This window comes from Trichechus manatus, unplaced genomic scaffold, assembly GCF_000243295.1.
Source record: "Trichechus manatus latirostris isolate Lorelei unplaced genomic scaffold, TriManLat1.0 scaffold00005, whole genome shotgun sequence".
NCBI classification, from domain to species: domain Eukaryota; kingdom Metazoa; phylum Chordata; class Mammalia; order Sirenia; family Trichechidae; genus Trichechus; species Trichechus manatus.
The window spans coordinates 7,249,539-7,270,504 of record NW_004443941.1 but is presented as its reverse complement, the minus strand read 5'-3'; the positions used below and the strand labels follow the sequence as shown (position 1 = coordinate 7,270,504).

The 20,966-nt window shown below is 40.2% G+C and overlaps 1 protein-coding gene across 1 annotated transcript in view; it reads left to right on the top strand.

The window, feature by feature from the left end:
• Positions 1-20,966, top strand: part of EML6 (EMAP like 6) — a 267,307-nt gene that overhangs the window by 93,113 nt on the left and 153,228 nt on the right. The window contains exons 2-4 of the mRNA XM_012556681.2: positions 6,982-7,141; positions 10,733-10,831; positions 13,865-13,933. Coding sequence (XP_012412135.1) covers positions 6,982-7,141; positions 10,733-10,831; positions 13,865-13,933 — 328 coding nt within the window. The remainder of the gene's footprint in view (positions 1-6,981; positions 7,142-10,732; positions 10,832-13,864; positions 13,934-20,966) is intronic.

Below are 20,966 nucleotides of genomic sequence, written 5' to 3'. Positions count from 1 at the left end.
AATTTTGTTCAGAATTTTTGCATCTATATTCATGAGAGATATTGGTCTGTAATTTTCTTTTTTTGTGACGTCTTTGCCTGGTTTTGGTATCAGTGTTATCAGCATAATGTTTTTGAGATTCATCCATGTTGTTGTGTATATCAGTAGTTCCTTCCTTTTTATTATTGAGAACGATTTAAATTGTATGAATATGCAACAACTTGTTTATCCATTCACCTGTTAATGAACATTTGAGTTATTTCTAGTCTGAGGTATTATAAATAAAGCTGCTTTGAACATTTGTATACCTGTCTTTGTATAGATACATCTTTTTATTTCTCTTGGGTAAATATCTAGGAGTGGAATGCTAGGTCATATGGTAAGTGTATGTTTAACTTTATACGAAATTGCCAGACTGCTTTCCAAAGTGATATATCATTTTTTATTCCCGTTAGTAATGTATGAGCATTCCTGTTGCTCCACATCCTTAGCAGCAGTTGGTATTGTCAGTCTTTTTAATTTTAGTTGTCCTAATGGATATGTAGAAATATCTCATTATGATTTTAATTCACATTACCTTCATGGCTAAGGATGTTAGGCACCTTTTCATGTGCTTATTAACTATCTGTCTCTCCTCCTGGGTGAAGCATATGTTTAAGTCTTTTAGCTATATTTTAAAATTGGGTTGTTCATCTTATTATTGAGTTGTAAGTAAAGTCAGAATCATGAACCTTTTTTAAATACTGCTCTTGGAACAAGTATTCGAATATAATTTTTTGCCTTAAGGAATCAAGAATGATTAGTGTTGTTGATTAGTGTTTTTTGTTTAACCTCATATGTGAGGCTACCTCTTTCTGTGACCTTATTAATTCTCATCTTCCCCCCTACACATCGTATTTGGGAAACTTCTTGATCTCATCTGACATTAGAAAGACATGCTTTTGCCCCCCTGGCATGCTGGAGAAACAAATCAATTTCCTCTCCCAGAAAGGGTATGAAAGTCCTTCTCTGCAGTGCTTTCTATTGCTATGGTAACAGAAGATGGGATGTCCCAGTGGAACTAGATTTATATATGCAGAGAGAAAAACAGTTCTTTAAAAGCTTGATCCCTTTGTTGTTGCCATGTATACAGAAAAATAAATACAATAAATTGTGTTCCAAAGGAAAAACAGAATAGCACCAAACCTTTTTATGCAGATGTGGAATGAGACTCCCATTGTATTTAAACCCTCAGTGAAGGGGAATTGATTTTAAGTTTTAATGTTATGACACTGCTGTTGTAGCTATAATAATGTGCAAAATTTGCAAAGTGCAAGTTTTCTTTAAAAAGCAAAGAAGGGAGTTAGGTTTATGGACTCTCAGCTGGCAGATAGAATATAAGGAAATAGCACCAATACTTCCAGTCACAGAAAGAATCACAGCACTATGATATGATGACAAAGACAATGGAAGCCTAAGGTGAAACAAATATTTGATGTAATGGTGATATTTTCCACTTAATTTCTTTTGTGGAAGGATGTAATAGTTGACCATTTCTTATTGGAAACCTAGGAATTCAGGGACACTATTCTTTCTGTCTGGAGCCCTGGTGGCGCAGTGGTCAAGCATTTGGCTGCTAACCAAAAGGTCAGTAGTTCGAATCTACCAGACGCTCCTTGGAAACCCTATGGGGCAGTTCTACTCTGTCCTATAGGGTCGCTATGATTTGGAATCGACTCGATGGCAACAGGTTTGGTTTTTTGGTTTATTCTTTCTGTCACGATCCTTATTTGGATAAGGAGGCCTTTGATGGTTAAGATTGTTTGTCACCTTGGCTGGGCCATGATTCTCAGTGTTTTGGCAGTTGTATAATATTGTGATCACTTCTCTGTTGAAATTTGATATGTGATCACCGGCATGATGGAGTCTGTAGAGTGGTATCGGTGGGAGCAGGGCCTGTGGCGGCTCACTGCCCCCTCAGCCTTCATCTCTCCACCCTCCGCTATCTACTTCCTTCCTGCCCACTGTGCCAAGGTTTTTGGCTTGTTCTGGATCATGCGGCTGCTTCTTGTTCCTCTGACCTCCAGTTCTTGGGACTTGAGCTAGCAGCTTACCTGCCGATCTTGGGATTTGTCGATCTTCACAGCCTGTAAGCAAGATTCCTGCTCTCCGGCCTGCCAATCCTGAGTTCATCAGCCCGTGCAGCTATGTGAATCAGGAGAAGCCTTGCAGTCTTGCCTGACGATCTTGGGATTAGCTGACCTCACAGCCTGAGAGCAAGATTCCTGTTCTCCGGCCTGCTGATCTTGGGTTTGCCAACCACTGCAGCTGCGTGAATCAGGAGAAACCTCTATCCTGATCCACGGACTTGGGTCGTTCCAGCCTCTACAACCTCTTGAGCTGTTTCCTTGATATAAATCTCTCTCTATATATATATTTCATGTTTTACTGGTTTTGCTTCTCTAGAGAACCCAGCCTAAGACAAGGCCTAACCTCCTTTAATCCGCTGTTTTGTCTAAAGGCCTTATTGTAAGGGTGGCTTCTTAGGCTCAGGGCACCTCTGTGGACAGAGCAAAGAGCAATTTTGACGCATGTAGTCAGGGACAGATTACACATATACACACCTGCCATTCAAAATGCTTCTGAACTAAAATTCCAAAGATGTTTTGGGATTAAGACGAAAGCAGATCCTACTCAAAATGACTTTTCATGGAAATTTTGAAGTCCTAAATGCAGAGATGTGGGAAGAAGGGAATAGACACCTTGACAGTAGATTAAAGCCTACTTATTAAACAAATGTTTTTGCTCTTGAAAATCCAATGATTAAAGTTTATGGGGTCCCCCCCCCCCCATGAGCTTTAAAAAGTGCTGTTGATGTGACATGACAAATTTAAAATAAACGATGCTTGACTGTGCTCTGGAAGACAGATGGATGCCATCATCTGTCACCAGGCAAAAGGAGTGGAGTTTCTGGGAAGCTGAAGTCACAAATGGCAAAGTGAACAAAGGTTGTTCTCTCTATTCTTGACATGGACGCAGATAAATAGTAACAGGATGAGTCACACTAAACAATCATGTTGCATGCAAGCCAGAGAAGTGATGTCAGAGACTCTAGGCTTTAAAAGGAGAAATAGCTGAGCCCTCCTAATGTACTCAAATGGCAGATGAGGGACCTGGAGAAATGGGGTTGGATGGGCTGGGAAGAGATGATTTTAGGAACGGCATAAAGGAGATTTAATATGAATGAAGAGAACAATTCAAGAATAACTGAGTTAAAAATACTTTAATCACAAGATGAGATTATTCGGGGTAATACTGTGTCTTAGTTACCTAGTGCTGCCATAACAAAATACCACGCAGTGGGTGGCTTTCAAGACCAGACATTTATTTTCTCACAGTTCTGGAGGCCAGAAGTCCAAGTCAGGGTCTTGGCTGTGTCAGCTCCTTTTGTGGGCCTCTCGCCTCGTTTCTAGTGAGTGCTGGCAAGTCTTGCCGTTCCTTTGCTGCTCGTAGATGCATCTGCCTCTGTCGTCATACGCCGTCTCCCTCTGTGTGTGTCTCGCTGCGTCTGTACTCCTGTTTATAAGACATCACTCAGAAAGGATTAGGTTTAGGACTCACCCTACTCAGGCATGACCTCAGTAACATAGCAACAGAAACCTCCCATTTCCAAACAGAAGTACATTCACAGGTGTAGGAGTTGGGACTGCAACATATATTTTGGGGGGACACAATTCTATCCATAACATACTGCTAATTAAGTAACTTCGGTGAAAATACCATTTTGAAGGGCTCTTTGAAGATTTGTTTAAAGCTGCTTGTTCCATTTGCCCCCTCATTCAAGGAATTATCTGAGAAAAGTCAGGAATCATGACATTAGAGTCAGAATGACTTCCTAGAACAGGGATTTTTTATTCTGGGAGCTTCAGAATTGTAGCAATCTACTAAATATCTAAAACATTAAAACAGAAAAAATGCTGTGATTACAGCAAAAGAGTTTGTCTCCTGTCATCCAGGGAAGATATACCTGTTCCCTTTATTTTCTGGTCCCTGAGTAGAACCTGTTGCTTGTAGCAATGGAGGAGAGGCAAAATGGCAGCCAGGAGTATGGTTGACGCCATTCACCCCCTCTTTAGCAAGCGTTTTGTCAATGCTTGCTCTGTTATGTGATGTCCCAGGAACTGGGGATAGAGTGACGGAAGACAGCCTCATGGCGTATACCCAAAACCAAACCACTGACAGAGTAGAACTGCCCCATAGGGTTTCCAAGGCTGTAATCTTCACGTGAGCAGATTGCCGCATCTTTCTCCCGAAGAGCCACTGGTGAGTTTGAACCACTGACCTTTCGGTTAGTAACCCAGTGCTTAACCATTGTGCCACCAGGGCTCACAGTCTAGTCAAATCCTCTCTCCCTTGTAGCCCTCAGGACTCTAGGTGTGGTGCTAACATAAGCAGTCTCCTTGGTTTCCCAACTAAAAATTGAGTGGGGTTAAGTCTGTCTTTTCCCAGGATCAGATTCATAGTCTTCAAACTCTAACACTGCCAGGCTGTATGAGTTATAAACCCAGTTGCCCAAACCAAAAACTTCTGTCAACTTGGACTTGCCCACGCTTTTCCTCGGCCTCCACCATCCTAACCTTTTCTCTTTCTCTTTCGTTTTCCCTTAAATATCTCTCGACTCATCCTTTCCATCCACTGCCTTAGCTCAGGCCCTCATTGTCTCTTGCCTAGACCCTAACTGGCCTCCCTGCCTCCTCTCACAACATTCCTCTGTAATCTGCCCTACCCACTGCACCTCACTGCTGCAAGGAGTATCTTCCAGAAACACAAAGCTGTTCATTTTGTGTCCTTCTAACAATTGTCAGTGGTGCCCCAACTTCCTGTTCTGGTTAAAAGGGTTTTCATGAGCTGCATCTGCCTGTCTGACCCATCTCATTCCCTATGATTCTCCATGAGACTTTAACTACTGACGTTGTCTTCTCACTGAATGCCCTTTGTCTGTCATATGAACTCATGCCATCTCTAATGTCCTGGACAGCTGATCACCCCATCCTTCATCTTTGTATGTCACTGTCTACATATCTTGATGTCTTGTATATATTGTGTAGTTATTTGTTTACATGTCTGTCCTTTCTCTTAAGGTAAGCTCCTTTAAGGGGGGGCAGTATATTTTCTGTTTATGTATCTATGGCGCTGGCACTGTCTCCGTAAATAAGGGTTTGTTGAATGAATGAACTAAAATATACCAGTTTGTGTATATATAGTGTCTTCACAGACTACTTCCATCCCCTTAGTTGAATGAAATAAACAGGGCACTCCATAATCTTCTTGCAATTTTCTAGAATATCAGGATGCCATCAAATAGCAGGTATATCCCAGAAAAACTGAGATTGGGAGGGTCCTTTTATGCCTTGTTGGTCATCTCTAACTTTGACACCAACTCTGCTTGCTAAGTGTTCCACAACCTTAAGAAGTTTGAAAGCCTCTAGCAATAAAAAACCTTCTCTTTTATATGGATAGAAATCCTGGTGGCGTAGTGGTTAAGAGTTAAGGCTGCTAACCAAAAGGTTGGCAGTTCAAATCCACCAGGCGCTCCTTGGAAACTCTATGGGGCAGTTTTACTCTGTCCTCTAGGATCTCTATGAGTCGGAATTGACTCAACAGCAACAGGTTCAGTTTTTTTTTTGTTTTTTGTACAGATTATCTTTTTATATTACTTTCTTGTAAAGATTCCTGAAGATACATTTTCCAGCAAACCCTTGTAGTAGTTTAGGTTTTTCTAAGGCACACTATCCACACAGACATGCATATTGTTGATTATATCTATATGATTCAAGTTACATGGATGATGATAATGATGTTGATGATGGCGGGGATAATGAGGGTGATGAAACTTGTACCAAGTGCTCACTCTTTGTCAGGCGCCATGCTACGTGCTCCACATTCGTTATATTATTTACTTTTATATATCATCGTCATTTTGTAGATGAGGAGATTGAGGCAAAAGAGATCAAGTAATGTGTCCAAGGGACCAGAGCTGGTGAGAGGCAGCCAATGTGCAGACCCAGCTGTCTGATTCCAGAATGTCTGTCTACTCTTATTAGCACCGTGTTCAAAACTGAAAAGGAAAAAAAATCTACTTTTGTTTACTGGGTGAACAGACCCTAAAAATTGAAAGGCGAAAATTCTACTTCTGAGTCATCTGCTAGTTTTCTATGTCGTTGATGTGCTTTTTTTTTTTTTTTTAAATTTCCAATACCTATTTTCAGAAAGGTACAACTTCTTTACACAATATATTAAAAACATTAGAGTGATATCCAGGAATAATAACGATAACATCTCTCCCTCTTGACTGCTACAGATGCCTTGAAACCCTCGTTGGTATCTGACAAAGTTATATTTTGATTGGATGACGGGAGAATTGCTGCACAAACCAGAGGCATAGTAATTTGCAGTTATCTTGGTGTCACAGTGATTGATGTCAAACAGAAATCTTCATGTAAAATGCATAATCTACGGCAACAGGCACAGAAACAGCACTTGACTCTGGGACCCCTCCATGCTTAGAAATCCTAATGAGAATGGTATCCAGTGCTTCTGCAGGCAACAGCATTTTTCTCCAGCAACAGCATTTTTTTCAAATTAAAGTCAAAAGCTAGCTTGAAAACTGGGTAATATTTTCAAAATCAGTAAGTAAATATCATCAAATAAAGCAGTTATAGAGCAATATGGCATTTTTTCCAACCACATAATTGTAATCATAATTGTGCCTGATTTTCAAGGTAACCAAATGGGTAAGATCTCACTAAAACGTTCTTATTGTTAAACTTTGCTAAGCTTCTCTTTGCCAAAGTTGAACGTTTCAGCTTAGACCAATCAGGTAATTATTGAGAGACAGCTCAGAATCTCTCTTGAGATAATCTTATTAGATGATTATAATGAGTAATAAATTTGGATAAAAGATACTATTTTTCTTAACTTTGTTCAGTTCAAAATGTGAAAAGAGACCTTTTTCTCTTTCAGCCTTGCCTTACATCCAGATAAAACTCTTGTTGCGACTGGCCAGGTTGGAAAGGAGCCTTATATATGCATATGGGATTCCTATAATGTACAGACTGTGTCTGTTCTTAAAGATGTCCATACACATGGAATTGCCTGCCTGGCTTTCGACTCAGATGGACAGGTGTGTATCTTTTCCCGCTTCTCTTTTCTTTAGCGACTTCTCTCTTTAATGATTTCTGACAAGTCATCTAAAATTATAATGCCAGCATTACAAGCCTGTGGGCTCAGAGAGCCCATCAGCCTGGCTGGCTCCTCTCGCCAGTCTTCTAGAATTTCTCACCCACCTGGCCCTCTTCCAGGCTTCTGGCACTAACAGCCAGCCCTGGATGTGCCCCATTTTTGTTTCCCTCAGTCTCACCATCCAGTTAAAAAGCCTCCTAAAAGAAGTCATGTATTCAGTTCACCATTGCTCAGCAATCCCACTTTCTCATCCATTGGAATAAGGACTGGGCCAAACCTTCTTCATAGTCCTGAAGCCCTGAGCATTACCCTGGTACCCCTTGCTTTTGAAGATAATGTTACCTCCTAGTTATTCACTGAGAAAATTCTCTAGGACTCTTTACCTTGAGGTCACTTCTAACTAGTTCCTTCTCCCTACCTCCTCCCAACTCAAGCAATCACCAATTCCTGTTTACTATTTTCTTTGTAATAATGCTTATCCTCTCTTTCCCATTCTGCCACCGTCCTTTAAGTTCCAAATCATCTCATATCTGACTTAAACTAAGTAACCTCTTAACTGGATTCCCCACAGTCAATTTCTTGCTAATACAATTTCACCAAATAAAAAAAGTGTCAAGGCACTGTTTAAAAACAACAAAACCTTGAAGTACCATTGAATGAAGTCCATACTTTGTAGCTGGGTATTTGTAGGCTAACCAACTTTTCTTGTTTTACTTCCACAGTCCCTTTGAAGTGACTCTTTCTTCAAAGACACTCCAAAGGTCTTCATGAAGCCTTCCCAATCCTCCCAACAAAGTTTTCTCTCCCTCCTTTTGCCTCTGGCAACACTTGGCAGAAAAGTCTGTCAATGTGTTATAGAAAAGGGAGTGAGAACATAGGGGATCACTCCTGGCTCCCACTGCATTCATCTCCTCCTGAAGGCCCTGCCTTTCTCTCCCCCGCCTTCTCCATGTTCCTACACCACCCTTCCTCTCTTTCATCCTGCATATTTCTGCCAGTTAATTCCTTCAATCCAACTTCTGAGACATTTCAGAATTAATTCTGTAAGTCAGTGCCATGGAGAGATCCATGAAATTATTCCTAGACGCTTACTAAACTGAGAGTTTTCAGGAAGTTCAGTGGCTTATGGGAGTTGACCTGGTTTGAGTTATTTGTCTAACAATTAACATGTACTTGGTGTTTTCTGCTATTTTGAGAGAGTATTGATGATTAACCGTTCATTTTTTCTGGTTAGAACTAGATTCCCTATGTATTTAGACCCCTGGTATATATGTGTTTGATCTCACCACTCTGTAATCTCATCCAGTTTAGTCAGGATGGTACGTACATTCCATTGTGGTGTTGTCCCCACCAAGTTGGCTCTGACTCATGGCAGCCTTGTGTACAACAGAACAACACGTTACCTGGTCCTGTGCCATCATCATGATTGTTGGGATGTTTGAGCTCACTGTTGTGGCTATTGTGTCAGTCCATCTCATCGAGGGTTTTTCTTGTTTTTGCTGACCCTTTACTACTCATGTTGTTGTTGTTGTTATGTGCCGTTGAGTTGGTTCCGACTCATAGCGACCCTATAGGATAGAGTAGAACTGCCCCATAGGGTTTCCAAGAAGCAGCTGGTGGATTTGAACTGCCAACCTTTTGGTTAGCAGCCAAGTTCTTAACCATGGCCATGTCTAAAGAGAAACAACTGGGTAATGATACTTGCTCAAGTGTCTAGGTCTGTGGACTTCCCGATGAAATCAAATGAATGTGTCAGAATGCGTTTGCGTGTACAAATGTAAACGTATGCTTATATGTGTACTTACATCCACATTCTCTAATTTGATTTTGTTATCCTAGCAACCTTTTTTTTAATCAAAATTTGTTCTGAAATTTCACAAGAAAATGTAACACGGCCGAGAGAAATCCAGGCTTAACTTTGTAATTCTTTGCCCGTTCTATTTTGTGTCAGAATCCTAGCTATTCTCTTTTAGGTTCCCTTTTGGAGGGCGGTGGTGGGGGTGGACTGCATGGTACTTAACCATCATTTGAGAAAAACAGCCTCCTATTGGCTTGCTGTGATAGGTTTCACGGCTTGTTGTAGCTATTGCTTCAGGTCTGCCTTGTTCCCTGAGCAGAGTTCACTAGAATCGTACAATATTTAGAAATGACAAATGGCCCATAACCTCACAGTCAACAAAAGGCAATAGAAATGCTTTTCAGGTAGCTATGGGGCCTGTCACTACAAATGAACACGGGGTTACCATGAGTCAGAACCAACTCAACAGCAACTGACAACAGGATTCTATAATCTAAAGGCCTAACCAAGCTGCTCAGATTAAAGGTTTGACTAGGAAGTCGCGTTAGTGAACAATTCCCTCCATTCATGATTTTCTATAATTTCACAAATATTTAAAGTAGTAAAAAAGGATATATAATTTTAGTAAAACGAATCTGATACAACATCCCCCAGCCTGAGTTCTTTGGGTTCAGATTAGAATTTGTCTTCAAAGGGAAAAAAGTATCCAACACATAGATTATATACAAAATCAAAAATGTTAAAAATACATTCCCACCAAAACACATGAACACCCAAATGGGAAATTCTAGCAGAATCCCATTTATAAGGAGATAGCACTGTGTAATAGATAGAGGTCTGGACTGAGTAAGTAGATTTGTCTTCTCTTTTGACTTTGTGAGTAGCTAGACATGAGACCTTGGGAAAATTAATTAACCGCCTTAAATCTCAGTTTTCTCATGTACAACAAAGTAAAATGTTACCTAATCCACTTTCATCTTTTTGATTACTGTATGCTCAAGTCCATTGTTGCAGCCACTGTGTATTTTGAGTGCCTTTTAACCTAGGGGGCTCATCTTCCAGAACTATATTGGACAGTATTCTATTGTGATCTGTAGGATTTTAATTTGCTAAGTAGATCACCAGGCCTTTCTTCCTACTCATCTTAGTCTGAAAGCTCCCCTGAAGCCTGTCCACCATGGGTGACTCTGCTGGCATTTGAGATACTGGTGGCATAGCTTCCAGCATCATAAATCCAAACCAGACCTGTTACCATTGAGTCAATGCCAACTCATAGCAACACTGTAGGACAGAGTAGAACTGCCCCATAGAGTTTCCAATACAATAATCTTTATAGAAGCCAACTACCACATGTAAACCACCACGTATGACAAACTGACATGTGGTTGGTGGATAGAATCCTAGACTCTTTTTTTAAAAAAAGTTAAGTGAGAAATTTAAAACCCAGCCTTCAGGGTCTAGTCCTGTGATTTCCACTGACTTCTGAGAGGCCTCATGAAATTTGGCACTTCCATTTCCTATGTTTGAAGATTTTTGAAATTTCAGCATATGCTAATAGAAGTCAACTGTGTTTAGTTTAGGGTTTAAGACAGATTTTCAAAAATCACTTCGTTCATAAGAAAGCCTGTGCCTAGCACATAGTAGGTAACCAGTAATTATTTGCCGGAAGAAGACATGAATAACAGGACATCTTTCCAGTAGTTTTAGGTATTAAATTATTGTTCTTATTCTTAGCGTTTAGCCTCTGTGGGATTGGATGCCAAAAACACAGTCTGCATCTGGGACTGGAGGAAGGGGAAGCTCCTGGCCTCAGCCACTGGCCATTCCGACCGGGTAAGAAGACCTTGTTGGGTAAAACCATGCAGATTTCATAACTGTGAAATAATTGAGTAATTTTGCTTCTCTGGCTTTTAATGTTTTTTTTAAAGGAAGTTTGCCATGTACAGATTTTTCCTAAGTATTCCACTTAAGAGCTTACTGTTTCTTTTATTAACTCATGGTTGGTAGCTAACACGTGCTGGCACAATCTCTTCTGGTGATCAGATGCTTTATTTGAATTGTTCTGCTTTTTATAGGCAAAGCAAATTTTTGATACTGGCATTTCACTTCTTCATAAAATCAAAACAGAATTGAATTTGAAATTATATGTATAGTTTAAATGTATTAATTAAGAAATGGAAATAGTTGTTAGAAAATAATATTCACAAAAAGTAGTTATAAGGGTGCACATTCCAATTTCAAATGAGTGTAAAGACAGCTTTGAGATTCTTTGTTACATTTGCGAACATTGAACATAAAATGTGGCCTGCTTATCATTCATACTGAAATCAATGTGATCAGAATTGATAATTCCATGTAGTCATAGCTGGCAAGGTAGGGGACGAAGCAAGCATATGCATGTAATTGGTCAGAAATGGATTTCTCCAGTGTCTTAGATAATTGAAGTATTTTGACTGCTTTATTGTCTTGATTTTCCAGTTTAAAAGAAACGTGAATGTGGATGACTGTCTTACACTGATCTCTAGTTGTCTTATTTCTGCACAATATAAATGTCCATGTAGAAGGAGACCCTAGTTAAACATTTAAGTCACTGTCTCTTGCTTAGTGTGAACTTAAAAAAAAAATTTTTATATGAGTGGTACCTTCATTTAGGGAGAACTGTGGTTGTAAGAGGACCCCACAGTTGTTGCACATTTGGATGAATTCTACTCCAGGATCAAGTCCTCAGAAAGTCCAGGAGTGACCGGTAGTAGAACTTAAGTGTTGGAAGAGGCCTGGCACCCATGTTGGTGCTTGGGCTCTACCGCTAGGGAGTCTAATTTAATTGGCATCAACTTAGTACTTAATGAGCTATTTAGGTTGAAAATATTTGTGATGCTTAGGTCTTGGATGTTACTGTTTCTGCTTATACTGTGATTCTATAATATCTTATAAAGTTAGTTGAGTTGGAGTGGATAAATGTATGAATTTCCAGTGGCCATAAAAAATGGGCTTGAGACCCAGTACACATTGTTGAGATGCCGTCTCTAGCTCTACTGAAAACAGACTCACATGTAGTATTTTATTTAAGTTATTCTGCAATTCCTACTCCTATTTCTGAATCATTTAATACAGTCTGACTTGACTTAGTATATTACATGTCAGAATTTGGGGCCTGTTATCTTAGCAAAATGGAGAAAATTAAAATCGTGAACACTTTAAACCAGTAAAATCTCCATACTTAGAGAAATAGCCTAATGTAATCTCTTTGGCTTGTATATAAAGAGTTTTTTGTTCTTGTTAAGTCTACTGAATGTCGTATGACATGTCTGCCTAATTTCAATGACTTTGTCCTATTGCTTTGTTAATGTACCGTACATTTTCCAATTAGGGGTGGATTATAAAAAGTGCAATGCCGTCCAGTGAGAAGTCAGTAATTTTAAGAGCCTAGAATGTTTTACTGAAATTCTGTTCTTTTAGAACACTGTTCCCCCAGACCCCATAATCTGTATCTTACATAGTTTGGTTCTTTATTACTGATGCCAATATGAATTATTATTGGCTGCTTTGGGGAAAATGATGATCCTCAAGATTATTTTAGTGGCTAAAATACTTCATCCCTTACATTTGTGTAACAAGTGCTTTATAGCTTGCAAAATGATTTCATGCACATTATCTAACTGACCTTATAACAAAACTTCCGTTTTAGAGAAAAGGAAGGTAAGGTTAGAGAGGCTAAGATTTGCCTGAGGTTCCATAATGACAGTGGGTGCTTGGACCCCACTGGTACTTGGCATGTGGACTTGGCTTTCTGATTCCCAACACAGCGCTCTTTCTGCGCTCCATGATTGCTATGTTCTACCTGATGGGGGCTGACCGTCCAGACTCAGTCTCTGATGTTTGGCCCATAATTACCCCATTCTACATGAAGAGAAGTTAGCGGCCTCACTGCTTTCTTGGTCTAGGTTTTGGCCCTGACAGTTCATCCTTCCATTTCTGTCAGTGCTTCATAAAGTGTGGCCCATGGACCACCCGCATCAGAATCTCCTGGGGTCTGTTTAAAAATGCAGATGCCTGCGCCCGATTCTAGCCCCACTAAATTAGAATCCCTCAGGTGGGCCCTGGGAATATTTTCGGCAACTGCTCTAGGTGATGTGACTCTCAAGGTTGACAGAGTCTTCTCTCCTCTGTCTCCAAAAATTAAAATAAAACTACCTGCAAACTGTCTGGCAGCTTTCCTTAAAAAATGAGAAATAATATTAGCGGATATGTCTTCATTTACTTGGAGAACTGAAAATATAATCGTATTTTGTGTCAGATTAAAATTATGGCCGAAAGGGCCGTTTTAGGTGGCTTAAATTAGGGCCAGATAAGTGCTTCTGCCTTATGCTCAAGGATACTAACTTCATGATTACTAGGATCTGTTGGCTATATTGAACTGTACTTGACTATTAAACATTTTACTAGTTAAAACGAAGCACTTTATGCTTCAGTTCATTTTGATCAAAAAGCTATCTCCAAAGTGTTTCAGTAGCATAGTGGAGGGAGAGCTGTAGGGAATTTGATCAAAAAGTTGTCCAAAGTCATCAAAGTTTGTTTACTTATCACAGATGAACAAAATAAAATACATAACACGAATTTGTTCTCAGTAGTTGTAGTTAATTACCTCTCTCCTCAGGCGTGAGGTAAGCAGACATGAGGCAATAAGTTAAGAACAAGGTGGGTGTTGCTGAATCGTTCAAAGAGGCAAACTCTCCATTTTGTATTCTGTGCAGGTAACATTGTGTTCTAAGTGTTAGGATATAGTCTTGGTAATTGAACTGGTATCAGGAAGAAGGCGAAAACACATAAATGACCAACATAATAACTTTTAATATTTCTTAACAGATTTTTGATATTTCCTGGGATCCATATCAGCCAAACAGAGTGGTTAGCTGTGGAGTAAAACATATAAAGGTAAAGTTCTTTTTTTGGTACCTTGTATGAAAATATCTCAAGTGTCTATATAGATAATTTAGTGTTGAGAGACTGCTTGACTTTTTTAGTTTTTTTCCTTAAATCTGGAGCCATCTTCCCTGTTTCTCTGATCCTGAAGCAAACATCAGCTAATGGGGCCCCTTTCAGAAATGCAAAGTAACCACAGTCAAATGAAGTGCTGAGCAGCCAGCCAAAAAGGAACCTTTCTGTTAGTCAAATACTCAACTCATGACTCAAAATACTTCTAGGATTGCATATTTTAAAACAGTTCTGATTTTAATTCTGTGAATTCAGTTTTTACATTATGAGGAATATGTATCTATATAAGGCATGTCAAAACTCTTTCTGACATGTTAATATGTTCTCTTGTGCTCAGCATGGAAATAAACTGATTTCTGTCGAGTTATTTCAACTCATAGCGACCCTATAGGACAGAGTAGAACTGCTGTATAGTTTCCAAGGCTGTAAATCTTTGTGGAAGCAGTCTGCTGCATCTTTCTCCCACAGAGTGGCTGGTGGGTTCAAACCACCGACCTTTCAGTTAGCAGCTGAGCACTTTAACCACTGCGCCACCAGGGCTCCTTCTTCTAGACTACACAGCCTGAAATGCTGCCAGTGGCCTAGGTCTGCCTCTGGACTAGCCCTACAATTCCTTCCTTCTGTTGTGTTACAGAGATAACGAAATTAGTGTGACCAACATTATTCCCTCTGACATAGCAAAAATTTCTCCTGGGATATTGCCCAGGATCTTCTGTTTGTAAAGTTTGTAGATAATGTCAGTTAAAGTACATAAATAGAAGAGTGTGAGGATTACTTGCCTGAATATAGTGTGTGTGGGTCTCTGCTAGTGCAAAAATGGTGCATTTCTGTACGAAAAGACTAGACATTTATATTATTTTTCCAATCAACCTCTCCCATTCCCCAGGTTTTTTTCTTCTTTTAATCTAGTTTTTCATGATCTGGCTCATTGTCCCTACTTAATAGGAAAAGACAGGCAAGAAGATACTCAGAAATACATATAATAAGAAATGTAAGTGACTTATCTAAAGAATATGACAAAACTTTACAGAAGAACATAAAAGAAGACTTGAACAAATAGGCAGACCTTGACTGTGGACATGAAGTCTAAAAATGTATAAATACATCATTTTTCTCCAAATTAATTTATGTTTAGTACAATTTCAGTCAAAATCTCTATAAGTTTTGTTGATGTTACCTGACAGCATTACCCCTTAAATCCTTCTAAATTTATCTAGAAGGATAAGAGAATGAGAGTAACCAAGAACTTTGGGATAAAAAGGAATAATGAAGGAGAATATGCACCACTATTTCCTAAAGCACATTAGAAGACATATCATAATTAAAACAGTGAAGACTGGGGTAAGGGTAAACAAATAAGTAAAAAAAGAAAGAAAGCTGAGAAACAAACCTTAGTATGGATTTGACAATTTATAATAATAGCGTTTATGGTCTGATCCTGTTGTGCATCGGGTCGCCATGAGTTGGGGGCCGACTCAAGAACAGCTAATAACAACAACAGCAAATCAGTGAGCACTGGAACAATTTGTTACCTATTTTGGTGGGGGAAGTCCTATTATTACTCCATATTAATTTTAAAATACCAGTCCATCTTTTATTTATCAAAATTTTGATTAAAATGTACACAGTATTGGCAAGGATTTAGTGAACAAGCACTCTCAAACCTTGTAAATGGCGATGGTCTTTCAGCTCAGAAATTTGGCCATATCTATCAATAGGCTTAAGAATGTTGATCCCCTTTGATCCAGTAATTTCATATCTTGGAATTTAGCCCAAGAAGATTGTCAGGGGTGTGAACCAAGAGCTACTTCATTACCGGTTAATGAATCAAGAGCAAATAAAACTAAACAAAACCAAACTTGAAACCATCCAACTGCCCCCAGGTGGTTAAATTAAATATGGTAGAGTCATATGATGAAATAATGTGCAATCTTTATATGTCACATTTTAGATGAATACTTAATGATATTGGGAAATGACCTATTTCAAGTAGGGAGGTCCACAGGGGCTACTTCTAGAAAGGGTGGATGTGGGGATTTGATATTTTTACTTTAGAAGTATATTTTTGTTTAAGAAATAAATTGGAAGGATGTCGCAAAATGTTAAACAGTCATCTCTGGATAGTGAGTTGATGGGTGATTAAAAATTTTCCTTTTTATTCTTTTTTTTTATTTTAAAATTCATTTGCAGTGAACATGTTTAACTTCCAAAATTATTAAAAAAAAAAAAAGAGGACAAAGAGATAAGTCTATAAATTTCACTACTTGAAGGTATAAGATGTCCCATCAACACATTAGGAGTCCCTGGATGGCTGAAACAGTTAAACGCTTGACTACTAGCTGAAAGGTTGGTGGTTCAAACCCACCCAGAGGCACCTCAGAAGACAGGCCTGGAGATCTGCTTCTGAAAGGTCACAGCCTGAGAAACCCTGTGGAGTAGTTCTACTCTGCACACGTGGGGTCACCATGAGTCTGAAACGACTCCACAGCAACCAACATGTTAGAGCTTGATAGGCATTTGTAGTCGTTGTTCCAGGATCTGATTTTAACCTGAGAAAACATTTGCTGAAATGCAGGCTCTCTTGCTTTAGCTGGAGTTGGGGGCACATTTCTTATACTTTATCCAGTACACCTGAAAGACTGAACATTCATTACATTTAATAAATATCTGTTGTTTGTACTATACAAAGGAACAAAACAGGACCCTATTTTCAAGTAGCTTTAAGTTTAGCAATTAAAATGTTAATTTTACAGAACATTCTGTAAGAGAAGCAAAACCAAACATTCCCTAGCGATAAAGGAGAGATCTCAACTGGTCAGAGGAATATTAAGCATTTCAGGACCCACGCACCCACTGCCGTTGAGTGGATTCCGACTCATAGCGACCCTATAAGACAGAATAGAACTGGCCGGTAGGGTTTCCAAGGCTGTCATCTTTATAGAAGCAGACTGCCACATCTTTCTCTTGCGGAGTGGGTTTGAATGGCCGACCTTTTGATTAGCAGCCGAGCACTTTAACCACTGCGATACTAGGTCTCCCTCGTATTTCAGGAACGGGGTAGTGTTTGAGCTGAGACTTGGTAAGCAGGGGAGTTTGGTAGGAAGGGAAGAAGAGGCAGCAACACACAGGTTGAGGGTTTGCACTTTAGTCAGGAGTTAATAGGGAGGTGTTGGTCACCGTGGAATCATGGGACAGGGGAGCTGGAAAGGTTCTTGGCCATGGTATGTTCCAAGATGACCGATGTTTTCATCACCAAAGGATCTCTCTTCATAATTTTCTTTCCAAGGGAACCAATATTTGGAAACATTTTAGCACCAAATAAATTATATCCATTAAATTATAACTCTGTTAGCAATTTATATTTAGTCTGCCAACATGGGTTTCTCATAGCCTCTGCGATATGGTGGTCACCCTGAGTTGTTCTTTCAGCCAGAAGCAAAGAAATGTGTGAGCTCATGATGAGTGGAGGCCTGATTTCTGTTAGGCTGTGGTGGCTCTCTGGCAGTTGGGGACCCTGGCCTGCACACCTTCATTCAACCTGCGCATTCTACAGTGAGGAAGCCAAGGCCTGGAGGTGTTATTGGACTTTGAACCTTGGTTCTGCCACCCTCTACCTAACTCAGGGCAAGTTCTTTAATCTCTCTGAGGATGAATTTCTTCCTCTGCCAGAAAACATATGGGGATCACTACCTCCTGAATTTATTAAGAGAGTGACATTAAGCCGAGTATGGAACTAGTAAGGGCGTGTTATTGTTTGAGTTGACTCCGACTCATGGTGACCCCATGTGTTTTGGAGTAGAACTGCTCCATAGGGTTTTCAAGGCTGTCATCTTTCTGAGGTGCCTCTGGGTGGGTTTGAACCACCAACCTTTCAACTAGTAGTCGAGCACTTAACTGTGTGCACCACCCAGGGACTCCTAGTAGGGGCACAATCAGTGTTGACTTCCTTTACCATTTCTAAGATCACAAAACCAGTGGCAGAGGTAAGATTTAACTCAGCCTCTACCTTCCAGTGTAGAAAGCTCTTTCCACTTAGAAATTCTCTCTTTAATGATTTCTCTCGGCCTAACTTTCCCCAAAAAATAACACATTTAGTGGGTTCTAATAGATAAGCTGCTTACTTGAGACAATTCTCCAAATTCCCCCTATTTCTTTCCATCCTTGGTTAACTCTCGCTTTTAATCAGTTAATTCTAAAAGCAGAAACACATAAAATCCTGGAACTTCATTTGAAAACGCTAAGAGCTATTTATCCTTTTAAATTTGTTAACTGTGTTTTCCCAGGTTTAGGCTTCCCCCTCTCCCCACCCCTGAGGCAAAAATAAGCATTTTACCTCAAATGGAAGAATCTACAAATGTACATTTTGTTTGGAAAAGAATCCACAACAAATTCCAGAAGGCTTCAACAGATTACTTCCACTATCTCTGTTTTCTATATGCAATTACTGTACCCCCTCACCTTTTTTTCAAAACCGACCCTAATATCAAATGAATGATTCCAGTCACAAGTTGAGTGCAAAATCTTTGATGTACTCCAAGAAAATATCATTGTGTAAAGCGTCCGTCCCTTCCCTTGTTGCTGTCGAGTCGATTCCGACTCATAATGACCCTGTAGGACAGGGTAGAACTGCCCCATAGGGTTCTCAGGGAGTGGCTGATGGATTCGAACTGCCAACCTTTTGGTTAACAGCCAAGCTCTTAACCACTGCGCCACCAGGGCTTCGAGGTGCTTGTAGTTAGATTGAAATCCTTTCTGGTTTTGCAAATCCCCAGTGTTCGGCAAACAGATGAGTTACATTTATCCGAAATGAATGCCTGAAAAACAGGAGCAGGTGAGCATCGTCTGCTTCATTGATTTTACGGCAAATGAGCCTGCCAGCTTTGTGAGTCCTGTCAAGCCTTCTCTAGTCTCTAGTGATACGCGGAAGGGAGCTTGGGGATTATCTAGGGCCAGATGAATTCCAGAGCACCCGCCAGTTCTGACAAAATTTGCGTTTCAATCCGTGAATAGAGACTGGAGAAGATAAACAATGTTCCTTCTTTTGATGTGGACTTAATGATGCTTTGCTACCCTAAGGAGCCCTGGTGGTGCAGTGGTTAAGAGCTCAGCTGATAACGAAAAGGCTGGCAGTTCAAATCCACCAGCTGCTCCTTGGGAACCTTATGGGGGCAGTTCTACCCTGTCCTATAGGGTCTCTATGAGTCGGAATTGACTCGACGGCAGTGAGTTTGGTTTCTTGGTTTTGCTACCCTAAACTGCCACTGTTTTCCAAACAGGAAGCTATTCTCAAAGAAGAGACACTGTTTCAGGGATTTGCCATTTTCTGCAGAAAATCTCTTAGCTATCCTGGCATTACATCCACAGTACATTCTGAGAGAACCATTTGATTATTTGGAATGTTTCCTGTGGGCATTAAGTATCCAAGTGCCTGGTTTTATCAGAAAACCTTTGTGTTGATCAGGTCTGAGGATCATCGTCTCTTTCTATTTTTGTGGTTGTTCATAATCTAGAAATATTTAAATAACTCAGGTCAGAGATGCACATAACAAGTTAAAGGATGAATTACTAAACCCATTGCTGTCCAGTCGATTCTGACTCGTATTGACCTCATGTGACAGAGTAGTACTGCCCCATAGGGTTTCCTAGGCTGTAACCTTTACAGAAGCAGATCGCCAGGTCTTTTCTCCCGTGGAGCCGCTGAGGGGTTTGAACTGCCAACCTTTTGGTTAGCAGCTAGGTGCTTAATTATTGCACCACTGCACCACCGGGCTCCTTAAAGGACAAATTACTCTCTTTTTACTTTTCATGCATAGGGAGACATAGTGAGAAAGGAAAATGCCTGCCTTAAATATCATGAACAGAAAGTTCTTCAGCATGTCTGTACAACCATGCCAAAGAACTTGCTGTTATGTCCTGTAGTTCGTTTGGGTTCAGAGTCAAACTTTATTTATTTATTTTTATTGTAATTTAGATAAAGGTTTACAGAACAAACAAGCTTCTCATTAAACAGTTAGTACACATATTATTTTGGAACATTGGTTACCAACCCCACCACATGTCAACCCTCTCCCTTCTCGAACTTGGGTTCCCTATTACCAGCTTTCCTGTCTCCTCCTGCCTTCTAGTCCTTGCGCCTGGGCTGATGTGCCTTTTTAGTCTCGTTTTGTTTTATGGGCCTGTCTGATCTTTGGCTGAACGGTGAACCTCAGGAGTGACTTCATTACTGAGCTAAAACGGTGTCCGAGGGCCATACTCTCAGGGTTTCTCCAGTATCTGTCAGACCAGTAAGTCTGGTCTTTTTCTGGGTTAGAATTTTGTTCTACATTTTTCTCCAGCTCTGTCCAGGACCCTCTCTTGTGATCCCTGTCAGAGAAGTCAGTGGTGGTAGCTGGGCACCACCGAGTTGTTCTGGCCTCAGTCTGGTGGAGGCTGTGGTAGTTGTGGTCCATTGGTCTTTTGGACTAATCTTTCCCTTGGGTCTTTGGTTTTCTTCATTCACCCTTGCTCCAGACGGAGTCAAACTTTAAATGTTAAATGTTTTCCAAAGCTTACACCTGTCTTTCCCCGGATCTTTTTACTCTTTTGATGAATCCTTTAATGCCTTTTCATAAAAATAATAATACCCAAAGAAACAAATTACCAAGGTTGACACTTGCTTCCTTTATGAGAGGAGCAGCCAGTATTCCCTCATAGGATTATACCTCTGCTTCTCATCCTCATAGCCTCTCGGGACAGTCGCCCTGCCACCTCCACAGCTGCCTTTGTCCCGGCCATTCTTGGAGGTGCAACCACCCCTAGAACTGTTAGCCACGAATACCCATCTCCTGAGAGGGACCCCACTTTTCCTCCCCAACAGGCGCAAAATCCTAGGGTTAGCATTGATTTCTCCCACACAGCCCTGCATCCTGACCAATCCTAGTCTTGAACTCAGATGCAGTTTCTTCCTCACTCCTGATCCAAATCCTGTATGTGT